The sequence below is a fragment of the Cyanistes caeruleus genome, chromosome 1 (assembly GCF_971803275.1).
Source record: "Cyanistes caeruleus chromosome 1, bCyaCae1.hap1.1, whole genome shotgun sequence".
NCBI classification, from domain to species: domain Eukaryota; kingdom Metazoa; phylum Chordata; class Aves; order Passeriformes; family Paridae; genus Cyanistes; species Cyanistes caeruleus.
Window position 1 is genome coordinate 40,276,203 of NC_141701.1, and position 20,304 is coordinate 40,296,506.

Genomic DNA, 20,304 nt, shown 5'->3' on the forward strand with positions numbered 1-20,304 from the left:
TATTTTTATTTATAATGTCCAAAGATACTTCTACATAATTTATTATAAGGTGAATTTTCTCTGCAATTGGCAGAGATTTTTACAAAGTAACTTTTATCAAAGGATGAACATCTCAAGAAATAAGGAAAATCTACTATCAACTAAATATTCCTTTGAACCATTATTTAATTTAATAAGAAATCTGGGGGGTGGGGATGGGGAGGGAGAAGATGAAGCCATTGGTCCCACTGCCCCTACTACCAGAAGAGTGCCAGGCCTAGAAGTAGTCTGTTAAAAACAATTACTATATCCAAGTGAATTTAGAAATTATTGGAACACTGCTCACCTATTTAATTTCCACTGCTTTAACCCCATGTTCTTACCTGATGAAAAAGAAACTATTCCTTAGGCATCCCTTTGATTCCTTGTTTTTCTCAGGAGGCAGAGAGGAGGAACAGGTTGGTATTTTTCCCTTCCCTTTGAGTCACTGGAGACTTTCACAGCTGGAGACAATACGTCAAAAAGATCCATTAGTAATTTATAAAATTCTCAGCTTCTTGGCTAGTGTATCATAATCACAGGTTCAGCTTTAAGTCAGTCACCAGTGCTGGAGTCATCATGAAATTTTTCCTCTAGGTCAGATATGCAGAAGAATTCTGACATTCATAGCAAGGGGATGACCTGCTTCCTCAGGTTGGTTTATTTTAAAAATCCTCTGCTCCTTCAAGGCCTTAAGGCTTTGGCATTGTTCTGGATTTTTTTTCCTGAAGTGCCCTCAGGCATTATAGATTTACTTTTGGCCTGTCACAGGTATTTTAAATTTGCTCTAGACTATTTTTTAATGTTGTGTCATCTGAAAGGGCACATGGAGGGCATGTCTTATACCCTGTTTGAAGTAGGTCTCTATTGCACTTTTACAGCTTCAGATTTGTGGGCCAAATGACCATGATGCTCTTTTACAAATCCATGTTCCTATATTAAAGAGATTCCTAACATCAAATTTTTGTTTTCCAAGTAGATATTTTTAAACCAAGCTGAAAGTTCTTTCTGATAAACTTGAGTCTTTTGCTCTAAAGTATTTTTTCAAAATTTAAAAGCATATTCCTTATTTTTCTTCAGTTTTTTGTTATTTTTCCTGAGGTCTGAATTGATGATTAAAGTACAAGCTTTAATCAGCAGTCTCATCAGTGAGAAACAGTATTATTTGAGATTCTTCTTTCTAGACATCAGTGGCATTTCCTGGCCATCTCTTTTTCAGGCAGGAGTCCTCCCTCAGAAAGCTTCACTCTCTTCATTTGGTTGTGCCCTGTCAGTCTCAACATCCATATTGGCCTGCAAAACAGAGACCAATTTTCTTTACCTCTTGCCAGTCTAAACCTCAATTCCTGCTGAAAATCTCTTTCCAAATCAACACTGATGTGTGTTTTATTCAAAAACATCACCCCACTAACATTTCTCCTCAGAGAATCAGTTAATTCACTGAATTCAGACCATGTTAGCTTTCAAAGTTCTTCTCTAAACTGCCAAGTTGCAGAAAGCCAAATGCTTCTTAGAAATCTTTTGCATTGAAACCATCACTATGCAGCAGGTCTGCAAAGTCTGCCAGTCTGATGAGAAATCAGACAAGGAATCATCAAGGATTCACAGGAGACTACTGTGGAAATCTATCCTTAATGTAATAGATAATCAGAAAATATCTTTGCTGCAGGGAATGGTATCAAATGTCTTGACTTCTGCTTTAGAAGTAACAAGAACCTAAGCTGGAGGACTTTCTCACTTGGGGTGGTCCCTACAGTTAATTTTTTCTAAAACTTTTCAAGCCTCCTCTGACACAACACTTAGATCCAAATTTTCTTTTTCTTTTTTAAAAGTTGATTACTTCAGCAGTGGAAGTCAGTGAACTCTAAACTCAGAGCACTCTGCTGCAGCACACCTGGAGTGATTCTCCACCTGCAGTGAAGGCTGCCCTTGAGCATTTCCATCCACAAAATTCCCAAGGTTCAGGTTCCCCTGATGAAGGCTCTCTTTGCAAGATGAAATGAAACATTTTGGTTTTTTCTGAATCAGTGACTCCATGATTTGAATGTAAAGTCTTGACATTGTCCTTGTTGCCAAGCCCTGAAAATGTCACTCAGTCTTTGGTGTTGAAAGGAAACATTTGGGTGATGATCCTCATGTTGGTCAGATGGATGTCTCCAAGGAAGCCATGTCATCTGCACAGTTATTCTGGTCACCAGTCAGCTTTTTGGTGCTCTCAGTAAGTTGCTGTCATGAATTTGCTGTCACAAAGGGCATATGGTGAAGATGTCTTCTGTGCCAGGAAAGAGATTTAATTTAAACCTGCTGCATCTGCAAATAAATTCTTTTAGCTGCTATAATGACAGGTGTAATAAGCTGTCATTACCTTTGAAAAAGAACTTTTGTCTTTTGCAGTGCATCTGACAGAGATGAGGATCTGGGTTCAAAAGAAAAATACTCAAACCAGTGGATCAAATTGGTATCTATTTTTGGTATTCTGGGGTCAGATAACAGCAGGTGCCTGCAGCAGGATTCTTGTAGTGGAGGGTCTGCTTTGTCCTTCTTAAATGTAATTCTGGCCAAAATCAAAAGGTGACAACAAACCAAGCCACTATTACATATTTTCTAAAATAAGCTAAACTATCAATCTTCAGAATCATGGTAATACAAATTATTGCCTTTATATCTTCCATGTGAAGAAAATTTGTGAAGAACTGAAAGCAGTTCAAAAGGTCCTTTGATCACGCTGGTTTTTTCTCAGCCCTTGAGACCAGTTTTTCTCAGCACACCACTCTTAGGTCCTGGAAAATCTTTCCAGGTTTTTAATTCTTTCTATTTTTCTTTGAAAATCTTGTAGAAGATTTTGTCCAGGGAACAATTTAAAAGGCAAGACATGTTAATTTCTTACTATTAAGTTCTCTAAGAGAAAAACTATTTGGATTAGATTGTTGTGAAATAACATCTATAGACTCAGACTCATTAGTTTATCCCATGTGCCATCTTCAGCTGAACAGTCCCAGCTGCAGACTGTGAGTCAGTGCAGAAACAAAACCTTTACTACTGAAACTGTTTCAGGAAAAATAGAGGACTAATTTCACAGTCCTACCAAACTTGAAACCTCTATGTCAGAAACTTCTTCATGTTTCCAGTTTGGTCTTCCAGAGCACAGGGGAGACAAAGGGCCTAAAAAAATGACTCATTATATTGTAACTGCAGGTGCAAAATATACCCCAAACCTCAAAAGAAGTGACTTCATTGTAGAATTTCTTAATGATAAGGCCAGTAAAGATCATTACAATTACAGCTTTGTAATTAAAAATTCTTAGACATGTTTGTAATAATAAAACTCATATGCTATTCTTCAATGGGAAAGATTATGATCTTTGTTGTATGGAATAACCTCTGGAAGTTGCTATCTAAAATTCAATTAAGAACACATAATTCTCTGCTGTGCTACTTCTACCAAAAAAGTTCAAAAAATAATATCAAGTTATGAGATGCACCAAGTTTTCATTTAAGATATAAATACAGCATGCTGATTCTCACATTTCTTTTAATAACACTGTTTTGCTTCTTTAACTGTATGGTCTTCCTGTCAGACAGTCCATTAGCATGACCTGTGCCTTAAAAGATACTTGCAAAAAAATCTATAGATTCACAGAAACAAAGGACCGCAAAAAAGCGTTCAAAAAGTCATCTGATCAAGTCCTCTGCACTGAGCCTCAACAGGCATGTATGTATATGGCTGTGTAAAATCTCTGATTCTAAGGAAATGATGTGATCTGAAAAGAGCTGCAATCCTCTGTTACTTATCAGGAATTACAATGGCTGTCTATAATTTACTACCTTGGCTAATACATTCATGGTTTTGAAGTGATTTCTCACTTCTTCACCTCTTCTTTAATAACAACCCTGCATTAAATCCCTGCTCAACAAAGTCAACAGGAAAATTCCTATGAACTTCAACAGAAACAGGTTTTCTCTGTTTTTCTTCTTGATTTAGATGAGTGGCAATGGAAATCTTTGGCTGAGAGATTTATGTAGACACAGCAAGACACCTAAATTTTAAATCTTCACTTTAGCCTGTCTTTTATTTGAGCATGTGCTTTGGGAATACATTTAGATAATTTTTATATTTCAGTGTAAATCCCGAGGTAAAATGTCACTTCTAAACCCACATTTACCAATTTTTCATTTAATGGATTTGTGATGAAGTGTTGAGCTTGACGGGAGAAATTAAAAGTTTTTGGCTGAGCCCTGATGACACAGGTGAAGTTGTCTCTGCCTTAAACAAGGGAAAGCACTAGATCATCTCTCTGAGTCCCTGTCAGCCCTATGATACTTCAACATAACTAGTTTGCTTTCAACTTCAATCAGACATACTTGTGGCTAAGGCAGACGAGAAAATAAAAAGAACGTGTTGCAGGAAAAATAATGCATGTAGCTGTTTAAATCCGTTAGCTAAGGGAAGAAAATAACCAGACTTATTTAGGCTCACTACTAACAGGTTTTCTGTTCCTAAATAAGATACTGAGTGAAGCCTTAAGATGGTCTCTTTGATGTAAATCTCATGCTGAGATTCTTTCTCCCTATAATGATGAGGAGAAACATTAGAGCTACAAACAAAAGGGCCAATGAGAATGGGGTTTCATCCTGCCAGAATTGCCTGGGATTAGTAAAACATCATTCTCTGGATGCAGTCTTGTCTTCCTTCTTTCAGCTGCTCTCTGGTGAATTCAAATATCAAAACAACTTAAATGGAGACAAGACTTTGCACAATAATAGGAAACAAGTGTTTTTGTTTATTTTTACACAAGATGTTAAGGTTCTTGAGTGCAGAAAGAATCTGAAAAAGCTACTTAAAACTTGTGATTTAGATGTGCTGTGGTTCTAATTGGTTCTTTTCATTTTAAGGCTTGTCCCAACTCCTACAGAAGTGAATGAAAATCTTTGCAGTAACTTCAAGGGCTGATAGATCTGCCTCCCAAGCTGCTCTGCAGGAACTCTCTTCTTTTCTTGTCTTCTTGATTATTCTTTTGAAAACACCAAAAGATAACATTAAATAAAAAGGGTAAGAAATTAAGCAACCTACCTGTTTATTTTGTCTAACCTAAAACTAATTATAAAACAGTTCATTGCCCTCTGGGTGGATATAATATCCATCCAAGGAAATAAAGGATACAGCTCCTCCAAAGGAGAGAAACAAGTTCCAGTAGAGCTAAAGGACGAGGGTAGAACTGGGTAGCTCATAACAGTAAAGGGCCTAGTTGGGCTCCAATAGAAAGCTCCAAAACACTAAATAATCAGCATGTAAATTAAAGAACAAAATTTAATGGCCTTAGTATTTGTGGCAGTATTTGGATCTTAGGAGCCCACTGCACGGGGGTGACATATTTGAGAATCTTTGCTGCAGGGGTTAGAAATTTCCCAAACTGGCAGCTCCAGGATGTTGTCCATGAAGATTGCACAGTCAACTATGCCAGTCTGCAGACTCCCTAGATCTTCTCTGGGGATGTGGGTGAGAAAAGAAGATCTATTTGCTTGTCTTTTGCAATACTGCTTTTAGTCCTTATGAGTATTCTGTTATCTGCCTCAAACCAACATCCAATAAAGACTTTGAGGTTTTTATGAGCAGCAAAATTATTCTGTTTAACAGAGCCACATGGATTTCCATCCCGTGTGACCTGCTCCCAGGGCTAGAAGATGTAAATCTAGTCCATGACTAGTAGTGAAGTTGGGCAGAGGAGCTCGTGTCAAGGCAATACTTTGGGAGGTTCCATAGAAAAATTCAGTCCCGTTCTGTGGTGTCAATGTATGTCTCTGAGAGCAAAAAAAATAATAAGATAATAGAAACAAATAAGCAAACTGAGAGAAAATTTGGGATTTATTTGCAGCTAGTTAATTAATATGCTGCTTTGTTTTACTGCTGATTATAGCTCCCCTTTCCCTCTTCAATGAACATAACCATCAGCTTGCTAAAAGTAAACTCCTTATATGCACCCAATAAAGAGGCAAAAGCAGGAAATCCCATAGCAAGAAAGAGAATGGCACCTTGCTCCAGTTATCCTGAGAATCCACAGGTCAGATCAGTGTATCTAGTGCAGTACACTGACCTCTAAACCAATTTTGTGTGATAAAACCCTTTGCAAGACTTTATTAGTTAAACATGGTTTGATCTTTGTGGGATCACGCCCCCAAAGGTGAGTGAGGATGGCCAAGCAGAGGATGATGTGGGGAAGAAGCTGGTTCCCATCACCAGCAATGACAGTCCCTGTGAGATACAGCCCAGAGTGTGTGCTGTCTGAGGCAGCAAGAGAAGGGCATGAATGAAGGAGTTTGGGGAAAGAGACAAAGTTCGTAGGGAAATGTTTTGTGCCAGACAGATTCAGAATAGTTTAAATCTCTTTCAAATCTAAATTCCCCGTTTTCGCATCTTAAAGAATATCTCAGATCTTTTTTCTTTTTGTCCCGCTCTTTTTAAGTAAATATCTAAGTGATAACTTATGACTTGCAAAATACCAACATAAAATAATTTCTGGTATAATTAGAAAAATGTGTATTGCTTTTTAATCTATCACGACCACCTGCATACAACTGGTCTCCTAAGACTGAGATTTTATTCACTAATTTATTTGCTACCTTTTGTGTGAGCTTTTCATTTAGTCTCATTGTCAAAAATTTAAAAAGCTGTTTTGAAGAAGCAAACTTTTATAAGTTTCATAGTTTGCGAATTCACCTGCTAAAGACAGACTACCACTTTCCTTGCCATCAAAACAAAACCAAATTTATACACACTTCAGACTTTGCTCAGGGCTTCTTGGTTCAATAAAACAGGGGGGAATTAAATAGTTTCCTTGTTGTACTCCCAAAGGAATCCCGCTAAGTTAAAGCACATTTTAATCTCTTGAGCCGGCAGCTTTATTAGTAAGCATTCCCCAATCTTCAGGGAAATCTAATTTCGCAAATATATCAGAGTCACTTCAAACGCAGCTTTCAGTTGCCATCCACCGGGGGACAAACGGGGAGGAGGAAGTTTGTCAGAAAAGACCCTCTCTGAGCCCAAGAGTGATTACCAGAGGTGTCTCCATCGACTGCCACCCACCTAAAGTCGATAGTACTCAAATGAGTACGCCGGTGTGGACTATATAAGAGAAGCGCATGGCCCTGAAGGGCGCATCCCCCATCTCCGGGCGCAGCACCGAGCGCCCCACTCCGCGCCCTGCGGATCCTCCGCGGGGACCCGGGCTCTCCGCCGGCGGCACAGGACCTCGCTCCCCAGCCCGCACGCACCCAGCCCGACTCGCCTCCGCCTGAAGGTAAGCGGCCGCCCGCCGGCTCTCCGGAGGGGATCTCGCCGTGGAACGAGGGGGTGTCGCTGGTGCGGCTGGTTCCGCGGTGACTGCCCGCGCTTGCCGCGCACCCCGGTACGGCAGGGAGGCAGAGCCCGGAGCCGTCGGGGAAAGCCGGCTCCCTTGAGGCTCCGATTAACTCCTTTGCCCAAGAGGATTTTCAAGGCAGGCCGGCTAGAAAACAGTTTGTAAGTAACAGAATTTCCCTCCCTCTTAATCCTACCCGTTTTCTATAATTGGAATAGCTTACTTAGGGCATTAAGTACTGCTCTCCAAGCTCCGGCTTGTGTTGTTTTCGCCCTTTACACCCTGATTTGCGGCACTTCCAATGTAACTCGCCCCTCACTGAACTCCATCCGACTGCCGTCCGTGCTCTGTCCCCGAACCCCCGGTGTGGCAGCGCCAAGGCTGGCCCATCGCGGGGGCTGCCCCGCCGCCCCGCTCCGCCGGCAGAGCCAGGAGGCACCCGACTGCAGGGGCAAAGGGAGCCGAGCGAATCCCCTGCAAAACCCTGCACCGCCAATATGTGCGGCGCGGTTAATAACCTTCCCCTAATCCGCGTCTGTTAAACGCAGGCTCCGCGGAGCCGGGCGAGCGCGGGGCCAGCGGGGCCAGCGGGGCCAGCGGGGCCGGCGGGGCCAGCGGGGCCAGCGGGGCCAGCGGGGTCAGCGGGGCCAGAGGCCCGTCGGGTCCCCGTTCCGCGGTCCCTCCGCCGGCCGCGCCCGGTGCGGAGCGGCAGGCGGGGGTGCCCCCGGGCGCGGCATGGGGGGCGGGCGGGTGGGGTGCGGGCCGGGCCCGCCGCTGACCGCCTTCGCTCTCTGCCTCCTCCCAGCGCCGCAGAGATGCGAGGGGCGAAGAAGCGGCAGGCGCTGCCCGCCATCGTGCTCCTGCTGCTGGCCTCGGCCCCGCCGCCGCCGGGCGCCGAGGGCAGGGACGTGCCCGCCGCCGGAGCCGAGCGGGGGGCGCTCCTCGACATCCTCCTCCAAGCCCTGGGCGACGACGGCCGCCCGCTGCCGCCCCGCCCGCCGCGGAGGGAGCGGGTGATCTCCCGGCGCTTCAGCGGCGGCGGAGCCCCTCCGACAGACCCCCGAGCCGCCGCCGCCGCCGCCCCGCCGCCCCCGCGGCTCTTCGCCGCCGCCCGCCACGGAGGTAAGAGACGCCGCGCTGCCCCGCGCAGGGGGCCCGGGGTGCAGCCCCCTCCGCATCCCGTCCCTGCCGCATCCCTTCCCCAGCAGCCGAGCCCGACGGCTCCTTTGCCGGCGCATCCCGCTGCGGGAGGGAGCGGGCGAGCGGAAAGCGGGTCGGGGGATGCCCTCCCATCGCCCCGGGGCTCTGCCTTGGCTGAGCCCGAGCCCCGCTGAGGGCAGCGCAGCCCAGCCCCGCTCCCCGGCTGCAGCTGTGGGGGTATCCGAGGGTCACTCGGGCTTCGGCACCTTCGGCCGGGAGCTCAGCTGCGGCCAGCATTGATCGACAGCCCCTCAGACTGCAGCGCAGCACTGGGGGAACCGCGTTTCTCCCCAGTCTTAGGAATGCTGCTATGGTCTGCACAAAGATGATAATGACCAATCTGAGCCACATCTCTCTGGGTGTACTGCTTTAAACTTCTTCTTCAACTTTGCTGGCTCCCATGTGATGCACTTCTCTTGGTTTGCAGGGCAGATGCAGAAGATCCAGACCGAGCTGGGCATGGGGCTTATTTCACCTTTCGGAGGATGCTCAGACTAGGGCGGGGAGCCATCTCCAGCACTGGCACGGGCCAGGCTTGGCAGTGACAGCAGGGGCAGTTCAGGGCCAAGCACAGCTGCCTGGTGATAGTCGCACTGTCCTCGGCCAGGAGACTGACACTGCTAGGCTTGATGCAGAGTCGTGCAAAGACATTTCCTCCTCGAGTGCAGCTGCCTGAGGGGTTTGTGTGGGTCAGGATAGTGCGGTGCCACAAAAAAGGAGAATCTAGTGAGTGTCCCTGGCTGTAGCCCACTAATGTTTTTCTCTTGTTGCCTGCCATAGACCTTGCTGGAGAGAGACCAAACTGAGGAAACCCAAGGAAGTTCCATTTCTTAGGGATTTGTGTCCCTGGAGAGCGCCCTTGTGGCAGATGGCTGGTAATGGGTGAAGCTGGGATGCAGCCCTCCTCAAGTCTCACTGGTAGACTTACTCTTTGCTGTTCAGTAGTCTGTTTTAAATTAAATTAAGCCTCCTTTTGGAGAAAAACTTGAAGTTGGGTGACAAATTCAGAAGTTAATAGGTGCGTAACTGATTGGTAGGTTGGCACTTGTGCAGGGAGATTGCTTCACATTCTAAGGAATGTGGACTAAAATTTATCAATCAAAAAAGTAATCAGTGCTCTGGCCTTGGAAGCTTCTCAGTCTGATCTGCTCCAGGTTTTGAACTGTATGTCAGTAAGGGGTTCTGTTGTCCCAGTGAGCTTCCAGATATTCTTGCTTTTTTCAGACCATAAAGTCTCTGGTAGTTATGGAAAACCAGCCCAAACCAGATTGTCATGGTTCTTCAGTGTGCTGACTGAAGAAAATGCTGCAGGTTATCAGCATGGCTGGTCGTAATTGTTTATTTACTGTGGCTTGAATTCTTTATGTGCAGTGGGCACGACCTCAGTAAAGTAAAAAAGTAAAATGGTCTTTTCAAGGCAGAGTACATGTAGGCTTACATTCTTCTTTTTAATAGAATGAAAGAGTAATATAAACCTGAGAATTTGTCTCAGATTTATACTTTGCAATTATTTCAATAATTACTATTATCAGGTTGTTTGAGGAAAAATTCTGATTTGGACAACAGTCTGTCCCATTTGAGATGTTTGCTCTTAACTAAATAATTCTATTTAATGATAGAAAGCATAAATATTTCATAATATTTATATAACTTTGAAGGGGAATTTTCTTAAATCCATCAGTATTCTACACAGTAAGATTATGTTTTCTGTTAGTTGTTACTTTTAGTAACTGTGTTATGCACAAAAAGGAACAGCTGAACATCCTTAGGGAAATTCTCCAGTCATAGCTGGCATAGGTGCAGTGTGCTAGGGGCAGCCACAAAGGTAGCTGTCTCTCCAGCCTAGAAAGAGCAGATCTACAATTTAAATAACAGTCACATTTTTATATTCAACTCATTTTTTGTTACCAATACCAAGGATACAAATTAATACCTGTCATGATGGTGTGTACTTGTTTGTTTTTTTTTTTGATAGAGGACTGTGACAAGGCTCTTCTTACAAGTAATTAACTCTTTTTTTTGTAGCTCCTGTCACCAACACATTAATGGCAGCTTTTTGCTCCAGCTGGTAGTACCTGATCATCAGCTGAACAGAACAGCTTATCTTCCCCTCACACAGGAAAGTTGTTGCATTCAGTTGAGTACTCAGCTAAGCATTTGAAACTGGAGTTATGTATTTTGATTGTCTGTAGCTGCTGAAAATCAAACCAAGAGTCTGATTTAAAAGACAATTGAGCAGCTAATTACTTCTTTTGTTTGAAACAAAAAGCATCAGGAATAGTGCTGTATATAGAACAGAGAATGCAAGACAATTTCTGTGTGTTTTCTCTTTTCCTTTTTTTTCTTTTCTGAGGATGCTTCTCTGTATTATCAATGAGTTAAATAGCAGGAGAACGGAAATGTGCTTTCCCTTCCTCTCCTCTCATTCCCACACTCCTGGGACTCTCTCCAGCTTTGGTCTAGCCACTCACTGAGCTGCACCTCCACACTCACCTTTCTTTTATTTCATTTAGGAGCTTGGTTAACTATTAGTTATACATATTTATTTATATGTAGTGAGAAAGCTGACCTGGAGTAGCACTGCGTGAATTCTAGGGGCAGCACAGGGCAAGGGACTATAATATATATATATATATATATATGTATATATAACATATATAACTACACATGCCCAGGGGTGAGGTTTGAAAGAGGATAAGACCTCCTCCTTAGATTGACGGCGTACTGCTCATTTAGCTCAGGCTGTAATGGAAAAGCACAGCACCCACAGGGTTTCTTTGATGAGGCAGGAAGAAGAAGAATGAAACACTTACCTGTCAGACATTGTACATGTACCACTCAGTTTAGATGCAAAAAGAGGATACGAAAGCAAGAGTGGTTTTTTTCTGTGATACCCCATCTGGATGTGGCTTGCAGGTGGCTCACAGACAGGTCCTGGGCCAGAGCTATGCCATGGGGATAGGAGTTGTGCTCTACCTCATGTGATTTTGTCACAGAGCAATGGGGCATGACTGAAATAGAGTGGTCACTCAAACCTGTCCACCTGTGTGGGACAGTGAGATACTGTGACCTCTCTGGAAAGGACTCTTTAGGTCTTTCTTGCCTCTTAATGACCAGGGTTATATTCCATGTCATGTGCTTCATAACCATTAGAAAATTAGTGTCATGGTTCTTGTATGACCCAGGACACTTATATATGCAATAGAAATACCAGTTTCACCATCACTTTAGCTGTCTTAACTTCTTATCTCTTTTATCCCTACATGTTCAAATGTCTTATCTCACACAGATCCGTCCCCGTTTTTCTTGGTGACCTGATTAATGAGTGAGTACTTACTCTGAACTGTACCTTTCGAAGAAATTCCAACTAAAGAAAAAGCAATCTTCATATTTTCTAGGATTCCTGGTAGGATGTCACTAAAAATACAAGTTGTTCCTTTGAATTATTATATCCAATGGGATTCAAATTTCTGTCATAGCATCCTTTACTTGCCTGATTTCCATGAAGTTTCTATGCTTGAGTGTGATTTTCTTTTTTCACTAAGAAGTGTCTTAAAGTTTTTTAAGCTTAGTGATGAAAGCTCTTCAGTGGATAATCTTTTTTATAACTATGCCCTGCTTCTGATGTATAACTGTGGTCAGCTTTTTTTTTTATGAAGAAAACATGTATTTTCACAAAGAGAAGATTCAGCTTCAGGTTATTTTTGGATGCCACGTCAGGGGAACTAGAATAGTTTGTCATTCTTCTTAGATTTTCTTTGTTACATTTATTCACTTTCCTCAAAACCAGAATAGCTTCCATGTAATTAGATTTAAAGAAATCTTGAGAAATAAAAAACTCTGCTTTGATTATCTTTTCCTTACATATTGCCCACCGTGGTAGAGAAAGGAGCTATCTTGGCTTACAAGCATTAGGGAGCTTTCTAAATTTCTCTTTTGTCCTGGGAGACCAACAAGACGTGTTAAAACATTTTGAGTAGTCATTTTTCAAGCATGAAGGAATGAAGATAAATATTGCCCTGAGTTTATGAGTATGTTCAAATTAGCCTCCTGAGCATATGTACTTCAGAATTAGAATAACATATCAGAGAAGAGAATTTGGCCCTCAAAATATTTGAACTTTGAGGCTGCACTTATGAGTTCAGTTTTATGCCAAAATTTCCTACACATCAGCAGCAGAAAACCGTAAGTTGTCCTATGACGTAGTGCTAGTTTAACTATTCATCATGAATTAGATTTGAAAGATATGTGTGAGGTTTATTTTAGTTTATGGATAAATCAAACCCATCCTGTGTAAGGCATAAGAAAAGTTTTGTTATTTTTCCTCACTTAAAAAATCTCCTGTAAGTGTAGTGATAATTACAGTTGGGAGCCCCTAATTCTTCAAGACCTGCTGTGCCTAATACTAAACTACTTCAGTGAATGTAATTACAGATCTGGAGTAAAGAAAGGAGACCACTGAGGAATGTAAACTTTGTCTCTAAGAAATTAAAATTAAATGGTATGACATAACACAGAGTTCTTTGTACTACTTAAGCCTCATCCGATTATTATTCCTGTTAATAATATATATATATATATATATTTTTTTTTTTTTTCCCTGTATTCTGTCAATAAGAATTGCTGGGAATTCAGCTGATTTAGAGGAAGAGAGTTAACAAAAATTACATTCTCCAAAATCAAATTTATCAAAAACACATTATCTTAGAAATTAGCAAAACAGTGGATGAAATTGATTTAAAAGAAGAATAACAGTTACATTAAAAAAGACACAAATTCTTCTGATTTATAGTAATCATTCCTGATTCTGTAACTGACATTTTTGAATCAATTATTTTTACGTTCAAGTTGGTAGGTTGGCTTTTCTTTATTTTTGGAAACAAAACCAGGCAAGCATAGTCTGCTTTTGAAAGATTAATATAATCCATATTCCAAACAGGCAAGGGGCTTGGTTTTTTTTATTTTTAATGAGGTGTACATGATCTGGAAGTAAATTCTATGTTTGTATATTCCCGATCTAGTGGTTAAAAGAAAATATATTGTCATAAATTGCCAAATGTAATGAATCATCAAATACTACTCCTGTCAGCTGAACATCTCTACGGCAGCGTCCTTGGGACAGGGTAACTGGCCTGGGAGCTGGGAGGAGTGAAGGTTCCATAGGGCAATGTGCTTCCCAAGCCAGTGAGTCCTGAGCCAGGATCAGAGGGGCTGTGAGGACCTCACCACACTATGAGGCAGAAATATAAATAAACCCAGAGAGTTCAGTGGAAGTAACCATTATCTCTGCTTGTACCATGGTCAGGTGTCAGTTCCAGCCAAAAAATACAACTGAGCAGGATAGATTTTCATTTCCTTTGATGAAAGGATGTCCCAAAGGCTGCAGAGATTGCATATTCCTTCAGTTCTGCACAGTGCTTGGCTCAATCATGGTTACGATGGCTTTGCAGTCACACCACTGCTACATTCCTTTCCCTGCCTGCTTGGGCTCTCAGGTGTACTGTGCAATATGACTTTTAACTCTGTGTTTGGCAAACATAACTGCCAGACAGTACAGCCAGGCCACTGAACAAAAGGCATGTGAAATTTAGGATGAGACAGCAGTCTTCCATATCGTGGTGAAGAGTATCAAACCCATGGACCAACCCTGGGAGCTGATGAGGGAGTGAGCAAACATAAAACGCAATTTTCACTTACATGGAGACCTAAAACCAAGTGAAGTACCAGAGTAGACCTTCAAATGAAGTGGTCACCAAGGGGTTTTTCTCTCACCCCCATTAATCCCAGAGAAGGGCACTGGATATCTGCTATGTTGTGCTGTCCTCCCAGAAAAAGGGAGAAGCCTCACTGCACAGTACCCTGAGCAGCAAACGTTTCAGAGTGCACTGTGCTGTCCCAGGAGCAAGATGGGATGTCAGCATATGGAAAAGCTTTTCTGTTGAGCTATTGCTTTGATTAATATTAGGAGATATTCTGGGTTTTGTTTTAGTCCTATTTAATATTTTTATAAAACTTGTATTTAGCATGACAAGACACTCAATTACTAATGTGTGCAGCTCTGGCCCCAAAAGAGTGAATGTCAGAATTTTCACTGTATGACACCAGGACTGGGCCTGGAGTACACCAGGACTTCTGCAATATGCAGCAAAGTGAATAGCAATGAAAACAGAAGTTTTGTTTCAAAGTAGATCTGCATGCATTACTGTCTGTAATCAGGATTTTGTATTAGTCTAGCTTGGCCCTGAGCCTGTGAGCGAACTGAAGAGCAGATATATTTTGTGTACTTTTTTCTTTCTATTACACACAATTCGATTTTTCTATCAAGAAAGAATGTGAGGTCTCTGTGTTTTTGTGGTTTGTTATTTCAGGTGTTAGTCTGCCAGGGAAAGCCTCTGAGAGGTGGGAGAATGGCAGTGCACAGGTATAAGGCTTTTTAATACATTTATTGTTTGATAGACTCTAGCCTTGAAAATACACTGCTTCAAGTGTGAGGATGATGTTGCTTGCTAAATAAATATGTATAGAGGGAGAAAGATACAAAAAGAGTATTATATATACATCCATACATCTAGGCACATCCTCTTTTAATTAATAAGGTTTGAGGGCAATTTGCATGAGAATGGTGTGATTTAAGAGTTACCTATGTGACTTATAAAGGCTTATATTTTCCAAAGTGCATAAAAATACACAGCATAAAAATAATTGCAAAGAAGTGGTCACCATGGAAAGCTATAAGCAAAACTTCATAATCAATGAGATGCCCAAGAAAGATGCACCATCTACAAAAAGAGCCACTGAAAAGCTGCAGAGAGAAAGGGGTGACTGGTTCCATGCCTAAAGTACACAGAAAGCCACAGTCTGTCTTTGGATCATTTTATCCTTAAAGAAGATCTCTCCAAGTGACCTGAAAGTAGTTTTTGGAAGGGTAACATATCCCCCTTTATTAACACCTGTTTTCTAGAAAACTAAGATTTTTCAGAGGTTTATCTAGTACATTTCACAGAAGTAAAACTACCCAAAAACTGAAATGGAACCTTATCCTTTGTTAATAATTTTTAAGACTTGTTTTAAAGTCTTACAAAGTCTTACTTTGTAAGTACATTTTAATAGTCATGGTAAATATCTTCTTTTTCATTACTTGCATTCATAAGACATTACAATGTCATAAGACATTGTACTGGAAAGAAAAACAACAAAAAACTGGTTTGTTTATGTTTGGTTTTGCTGGTTGATGGTTAGGCTTTTCTATTCAATTTAAGGATGACTGCTTCATTTTGTCTCTTGTGAATTAGAGGTTACTACTTTTGTCTAAGTCCTACAGGCTATTTACTCAAGTTTTCTGTGTTTTTAATGTCAGCCAATTGGAAAACAGTTGCTCTAGTGAGGGATTTAATTGACTATTGATTACATACTGAGGGCACAATTCTTTAGGTTATAAACAAGATTTAACACATGAAGGATCCAAGTATTTGATTGATTAATGGCCATTTTGATATTATCCTACATTTTATTATGTCTGCTGGTGAAAAAAAATCATTAATGTTCAGCACTCCACTGTTTTACCAAAACAGTGCTTAAAAGTTTGTTTAATATAGGCTTTAACATCAGTGAAAAAAATACTATTTGGATTTACAAATTGTGGCAACTTTTTTGATCCTAATACTTTGTTTTTAAACACACAGTTAAAATGTATGCAGCCAAGCAAAAACCACTCATAGTACAGGCACAATTCTGAATGCTAAGAATGTTTAAACTTTTCTATTTTTTTTGTACGTTTATTCTTGTTGTTTTTTAAAGTCTATTAAGCTTTTCTTTCTCAATTCAAGAAAGTTGTTTCAATTTCATTTTAGTATGTATTATCTTATTATGTGATTTGAAATCTGTGTCTTTAGCTCAAATAAAAACATTTAAAGTTACATCAGCAAAGCAATTGTTGCCATGATCCTTGTAGATTTTAGACAGCATCCTGAGTGACATAGCACAAATCTAATTAAGGCTTTGCTGCTCAAATTATTTCCTCCTTTTTTACTCAAGCCCGTAAAATAAAGTGAAAAGCAAAATAAAGCCCTACTGGAAAACAGTCAGAAAATTTTTCTTCCTTAACCTGTTCTGTTTATGATGACTTTGAAGTGAAGTGTTAGAAAATGAATTTTTTTCAGTATATGTGGCAGTAGTAGATGTATACTCAGTGTATGTATATCCTGGATTAGTAAAACCCTTAAATCCCACTGGATTAAAATAAGTAGAGATAGCTGTGATGTTATTACACTAATCAAGGTGGAGTAATTACTTCTTTGTCTGTAAATGACATAGCATGCCTAACACGAGAGACATCTCTGCTGTCGCAGAAATTTCAATTTAGGAAATTTAGGAAAAAAATTTTCAGAACTTGTCTTTTGCATGATAAACAAAGAGTTATGGCTGAGACATAAAAAAGAATTTTTTGTGGCCTTCAGGTAAAACTGTGTCAGAAGACAATCTAGAGCAGGCTAATTTCTGGCATTTCATACTATGCAACTAAAGTTTGAATGGACCTCTTGGTCAGTAGTAAATTAGCAAAGTACCACAATTTGGGCATCCCATTATTATATTATTAAATGCCAGGTTTGTATATGAAGATAATGTAAACAGATTTCCCCCTTTATTCAGTACCAAGTCACTTTTCCAGATATCAGGCAATTTCCATTCTTTCAGAAAAGGGATTACTACAAAATAAATAATTTGTGTGGATAAGACTGGCAAAGGTACAGCAAACTTACCCTCAGATCTCCTTCTCATGAACAGGGTGGCTCTATATTATCTACATGATGGAGTCACTCCACTTGTGGATGTGTGATTCAGCTGCATGGGAATATGGAGGATCACTTATATAAGATGCAGTCAGGGCTTCCAAAACCCTTGAAACAAATCCAAACTACACATTTATACTGAAGTCCACTGTCCCAGAACTGAGCAGCACCTCCAGAAAAGCCATCTTTACTTCTGGCTGGGATTGCTGTTTCTCTCCTGTCAGAACAAGGAGTGAGAGAAGGAGAAAATCTGGAGATTAAGTATTACAAATATGTTAAGTGTTATCTTAGAATAAATAGAAAACTTCTCAAGTATTAAGGGTAGCACTTTCTCTGCAGTTACACTCTATTTCAGAATGCCAGAATATTATAACAGTGAAAGTATTGTTAAGAAAACAGGGAAATGTTGAAGTTGCTCAACCCCAAGATATGGGAAGTGTCTTCTGCTTTTTTATTTAAGGTGAGCTCTTTCTGTTCAGTACCTTTTGGCCCACTGAAATATATGTTTGCATGTATATACAGCTGTTTGTGATCCTTGAAGATAAAACCTCAAATAATAATATTTCTAAGTAGCTCACTACCTTTGATATGTAACACTCAAATAAAATATTTTGATCTTGGTTATACTTTATAAGCAGTCTCCTTATGTAACTATGATAGGGTAAAATGACCCTAGCCTGAGTATAAACTTGACATATATTAACCTGACTGGGAACATCGTTAAAGTAGTAGTTTAGAATAAAGTATCTTTAATGGAGAAATGGTGTATTATTAATTCATTTGTGATAGCTCTGTATCTGTTCTAATTCAGAAAGAAATAGAAACATTTCTAAAATAAGCACAGGAAATGTAAAGTACAGTCAAACATCACCATTTGCACAGCAATCAACCTGGAGTCTATTCATATTTGGAAAAAAGAGCAGGGTCTAATTAAGCTCTGGCAAACTCGATTCTATTTCCTTTCACACCAATAGAGTTTGCCTATGTTTGTCAGTGCTGAGTTTGGCTTGTATGCAGTTAAGCACATGTCATCAGTTTTCATTCAGTCAATTCAACTGGTTCATATATTGCCTTTGATGTATTGCAGCTGTTCTTGTGTTTAATTTATGCAAATATTCCAGAATCTACATTTATTAGCAGCCATGATAGCTAAAACAGAGTGCTTTGCAGAATTGCACAAAGTGAATTTCCTCTTAATACTAACAGATATGTAGTCTCTGTATCTTACTCTAAGAGTGGTTTTGCCTTCAGTCAGGAGCCCTCCAATAACTTTCCAGGCATAATTTGGAGTCTCTGGATTCATCTGAAATATTATCTGAAATATCTTGATAGTTTAGTGATTCCAAGTGGCTGATTTTTCTATTATAGAAAAAACCCATTATGAATAGGGAAAGATAGCTTCAGAAAATAATGCCTTGAATAGTTTGACCTGTCTTCCTATATGTCTCACTATTTTCAGTGAATTATCCTTTTGTAAGTTTAATGAACAATTAGTACTGTAATATATCTTTCCTCTTGGAAAGGGGGAAGTACATATTCACAGATTAGTATTCAAAATAGCAAAGGTTTCATAGTACCCTAAATTTTCTCATTTGAATTATTTCAGGGATATGCCATCCTGTTTATTAAATTTTCTTTCAAAAAGAAGGATCTTTTGCTTAAACTCATACATCAGATCTGTAATAGTTTTGAGATTTTTTCTTTACTTTTCAAAATAAGTATGTATTTTATGTTCATATTTCTGACAGAGACGAAAAGAAAAAGGATGAAGTATGCACATAATGCTTATCTGTCTGTATGAGGTGCTGTTGCAGAGTCTCACAATGCAAAGTATAGTTGTTAAATAACTTTTTATATTTCAAAGGAAAACTTATCAGAATATATTAATCTAGATCTTTATCCTTTCTAGTTTTAACTGTTTTCTAAAGTGATCTCTAATAGTAATAGCAGAAAAGTAACCATATACTCTACAATTGGCTTATTTCTTGATCCCACAGCATTTTCTGATGGAAACAGGGATTTGCTGAGAAGGAAAAAAAAGAAATCCATCCTTCTTAATGTTCTTTTGCCAAGCTAATATAAGGGTCTCCACAGGCAAGGATTAACTAATACAAATATGCTTTCTGAGCAGCTATTGAAGAATTACTAATAAACATAATTACAGCTGAGTTCAAGATATCCAACCTCTTAAATATATCCTGGTATAATTTCATTACACTTGGCTGAAGCCCTAGAAGAAGCCAATGCTTCAATCTCTTTGTTCAAGTCTTAATGAGATATTGGAAAGTGGCTGATTAAAAAGCATTGGATCAGAAGAGGCTGCTGCATTCTGAATGTTGCTCTCTTTGATGCTGTTTACCTCCCAAGTTGACTCATTTCCTTGGCCAACAATCTGCACATGAAGCTCTGAGCCTACTTTGTTGGACCATTATATAGTGTTTGGAAGAGAAATGTGGTAGGTGGCTGTTTGGTGACCATTTTAAGTGTTCATTGGAACTCACACCTTAGAATAGAGTTCTCCCCAGAAGTGGGATGCAACGACATGGTAGCTAAAGGGGATACAAAGAAATAAGGAGACCTTTAGTTTTTTTCTTAGAAACCACACTTTCCATACTTACTGCTTTTATTTTCTTTCTGTTTGGTAAACCTGTTTGCTACCAGTTTCCAGTTGCCTCTGAAATCAATGATTTTTCAGCTGTCCAAGGCAGAGTCTATAATAAATCTGTTTGTGACACTGAAGCCTCTGTGTGGCACTGGGGAAGAGCTGTGGCCTACACTATGTACCAGCATTATATATCTATATAAGATATATATATGTATATAACTGATACATTGTGGAGAGCTCTGGATTTTAGTTAATCAAAAAAGAGCCCAGGCATAAGGGATTAGAATGTGAGTACATCTTGAGATTGGACTCAGATCCTTGACTAATTCCTTGAGAG

The 20,304-nt window shown here is 40.2% G+C and overlaps 1 protein-coding gene across 1 annotated transcript in view; it reads left to right on the forward strand.

Moving 5' to 3' along the window:
- Positions 1-8,173: 8,173 nt before the first annotated feature.
- The window catches only part of ALKAL1 (ALK and LTK ligand 1), a 35,393-nt gene continuing 23,262 nt past the window's right edge, over positions 8,174-20,304 (forward strand). The window contains exon 1 of the mRNA XM_086888292.1: positions 8,174-8,495. Within this exon, the coding sequence (XP_086744418.1) occupies positions 8,189-8,495 (307 nt within the window). The 5' untranslated portion in view covers positions 8,174-8,188. The remainder of the gene's footprint in view (positions 8,496-20,304) is intronic.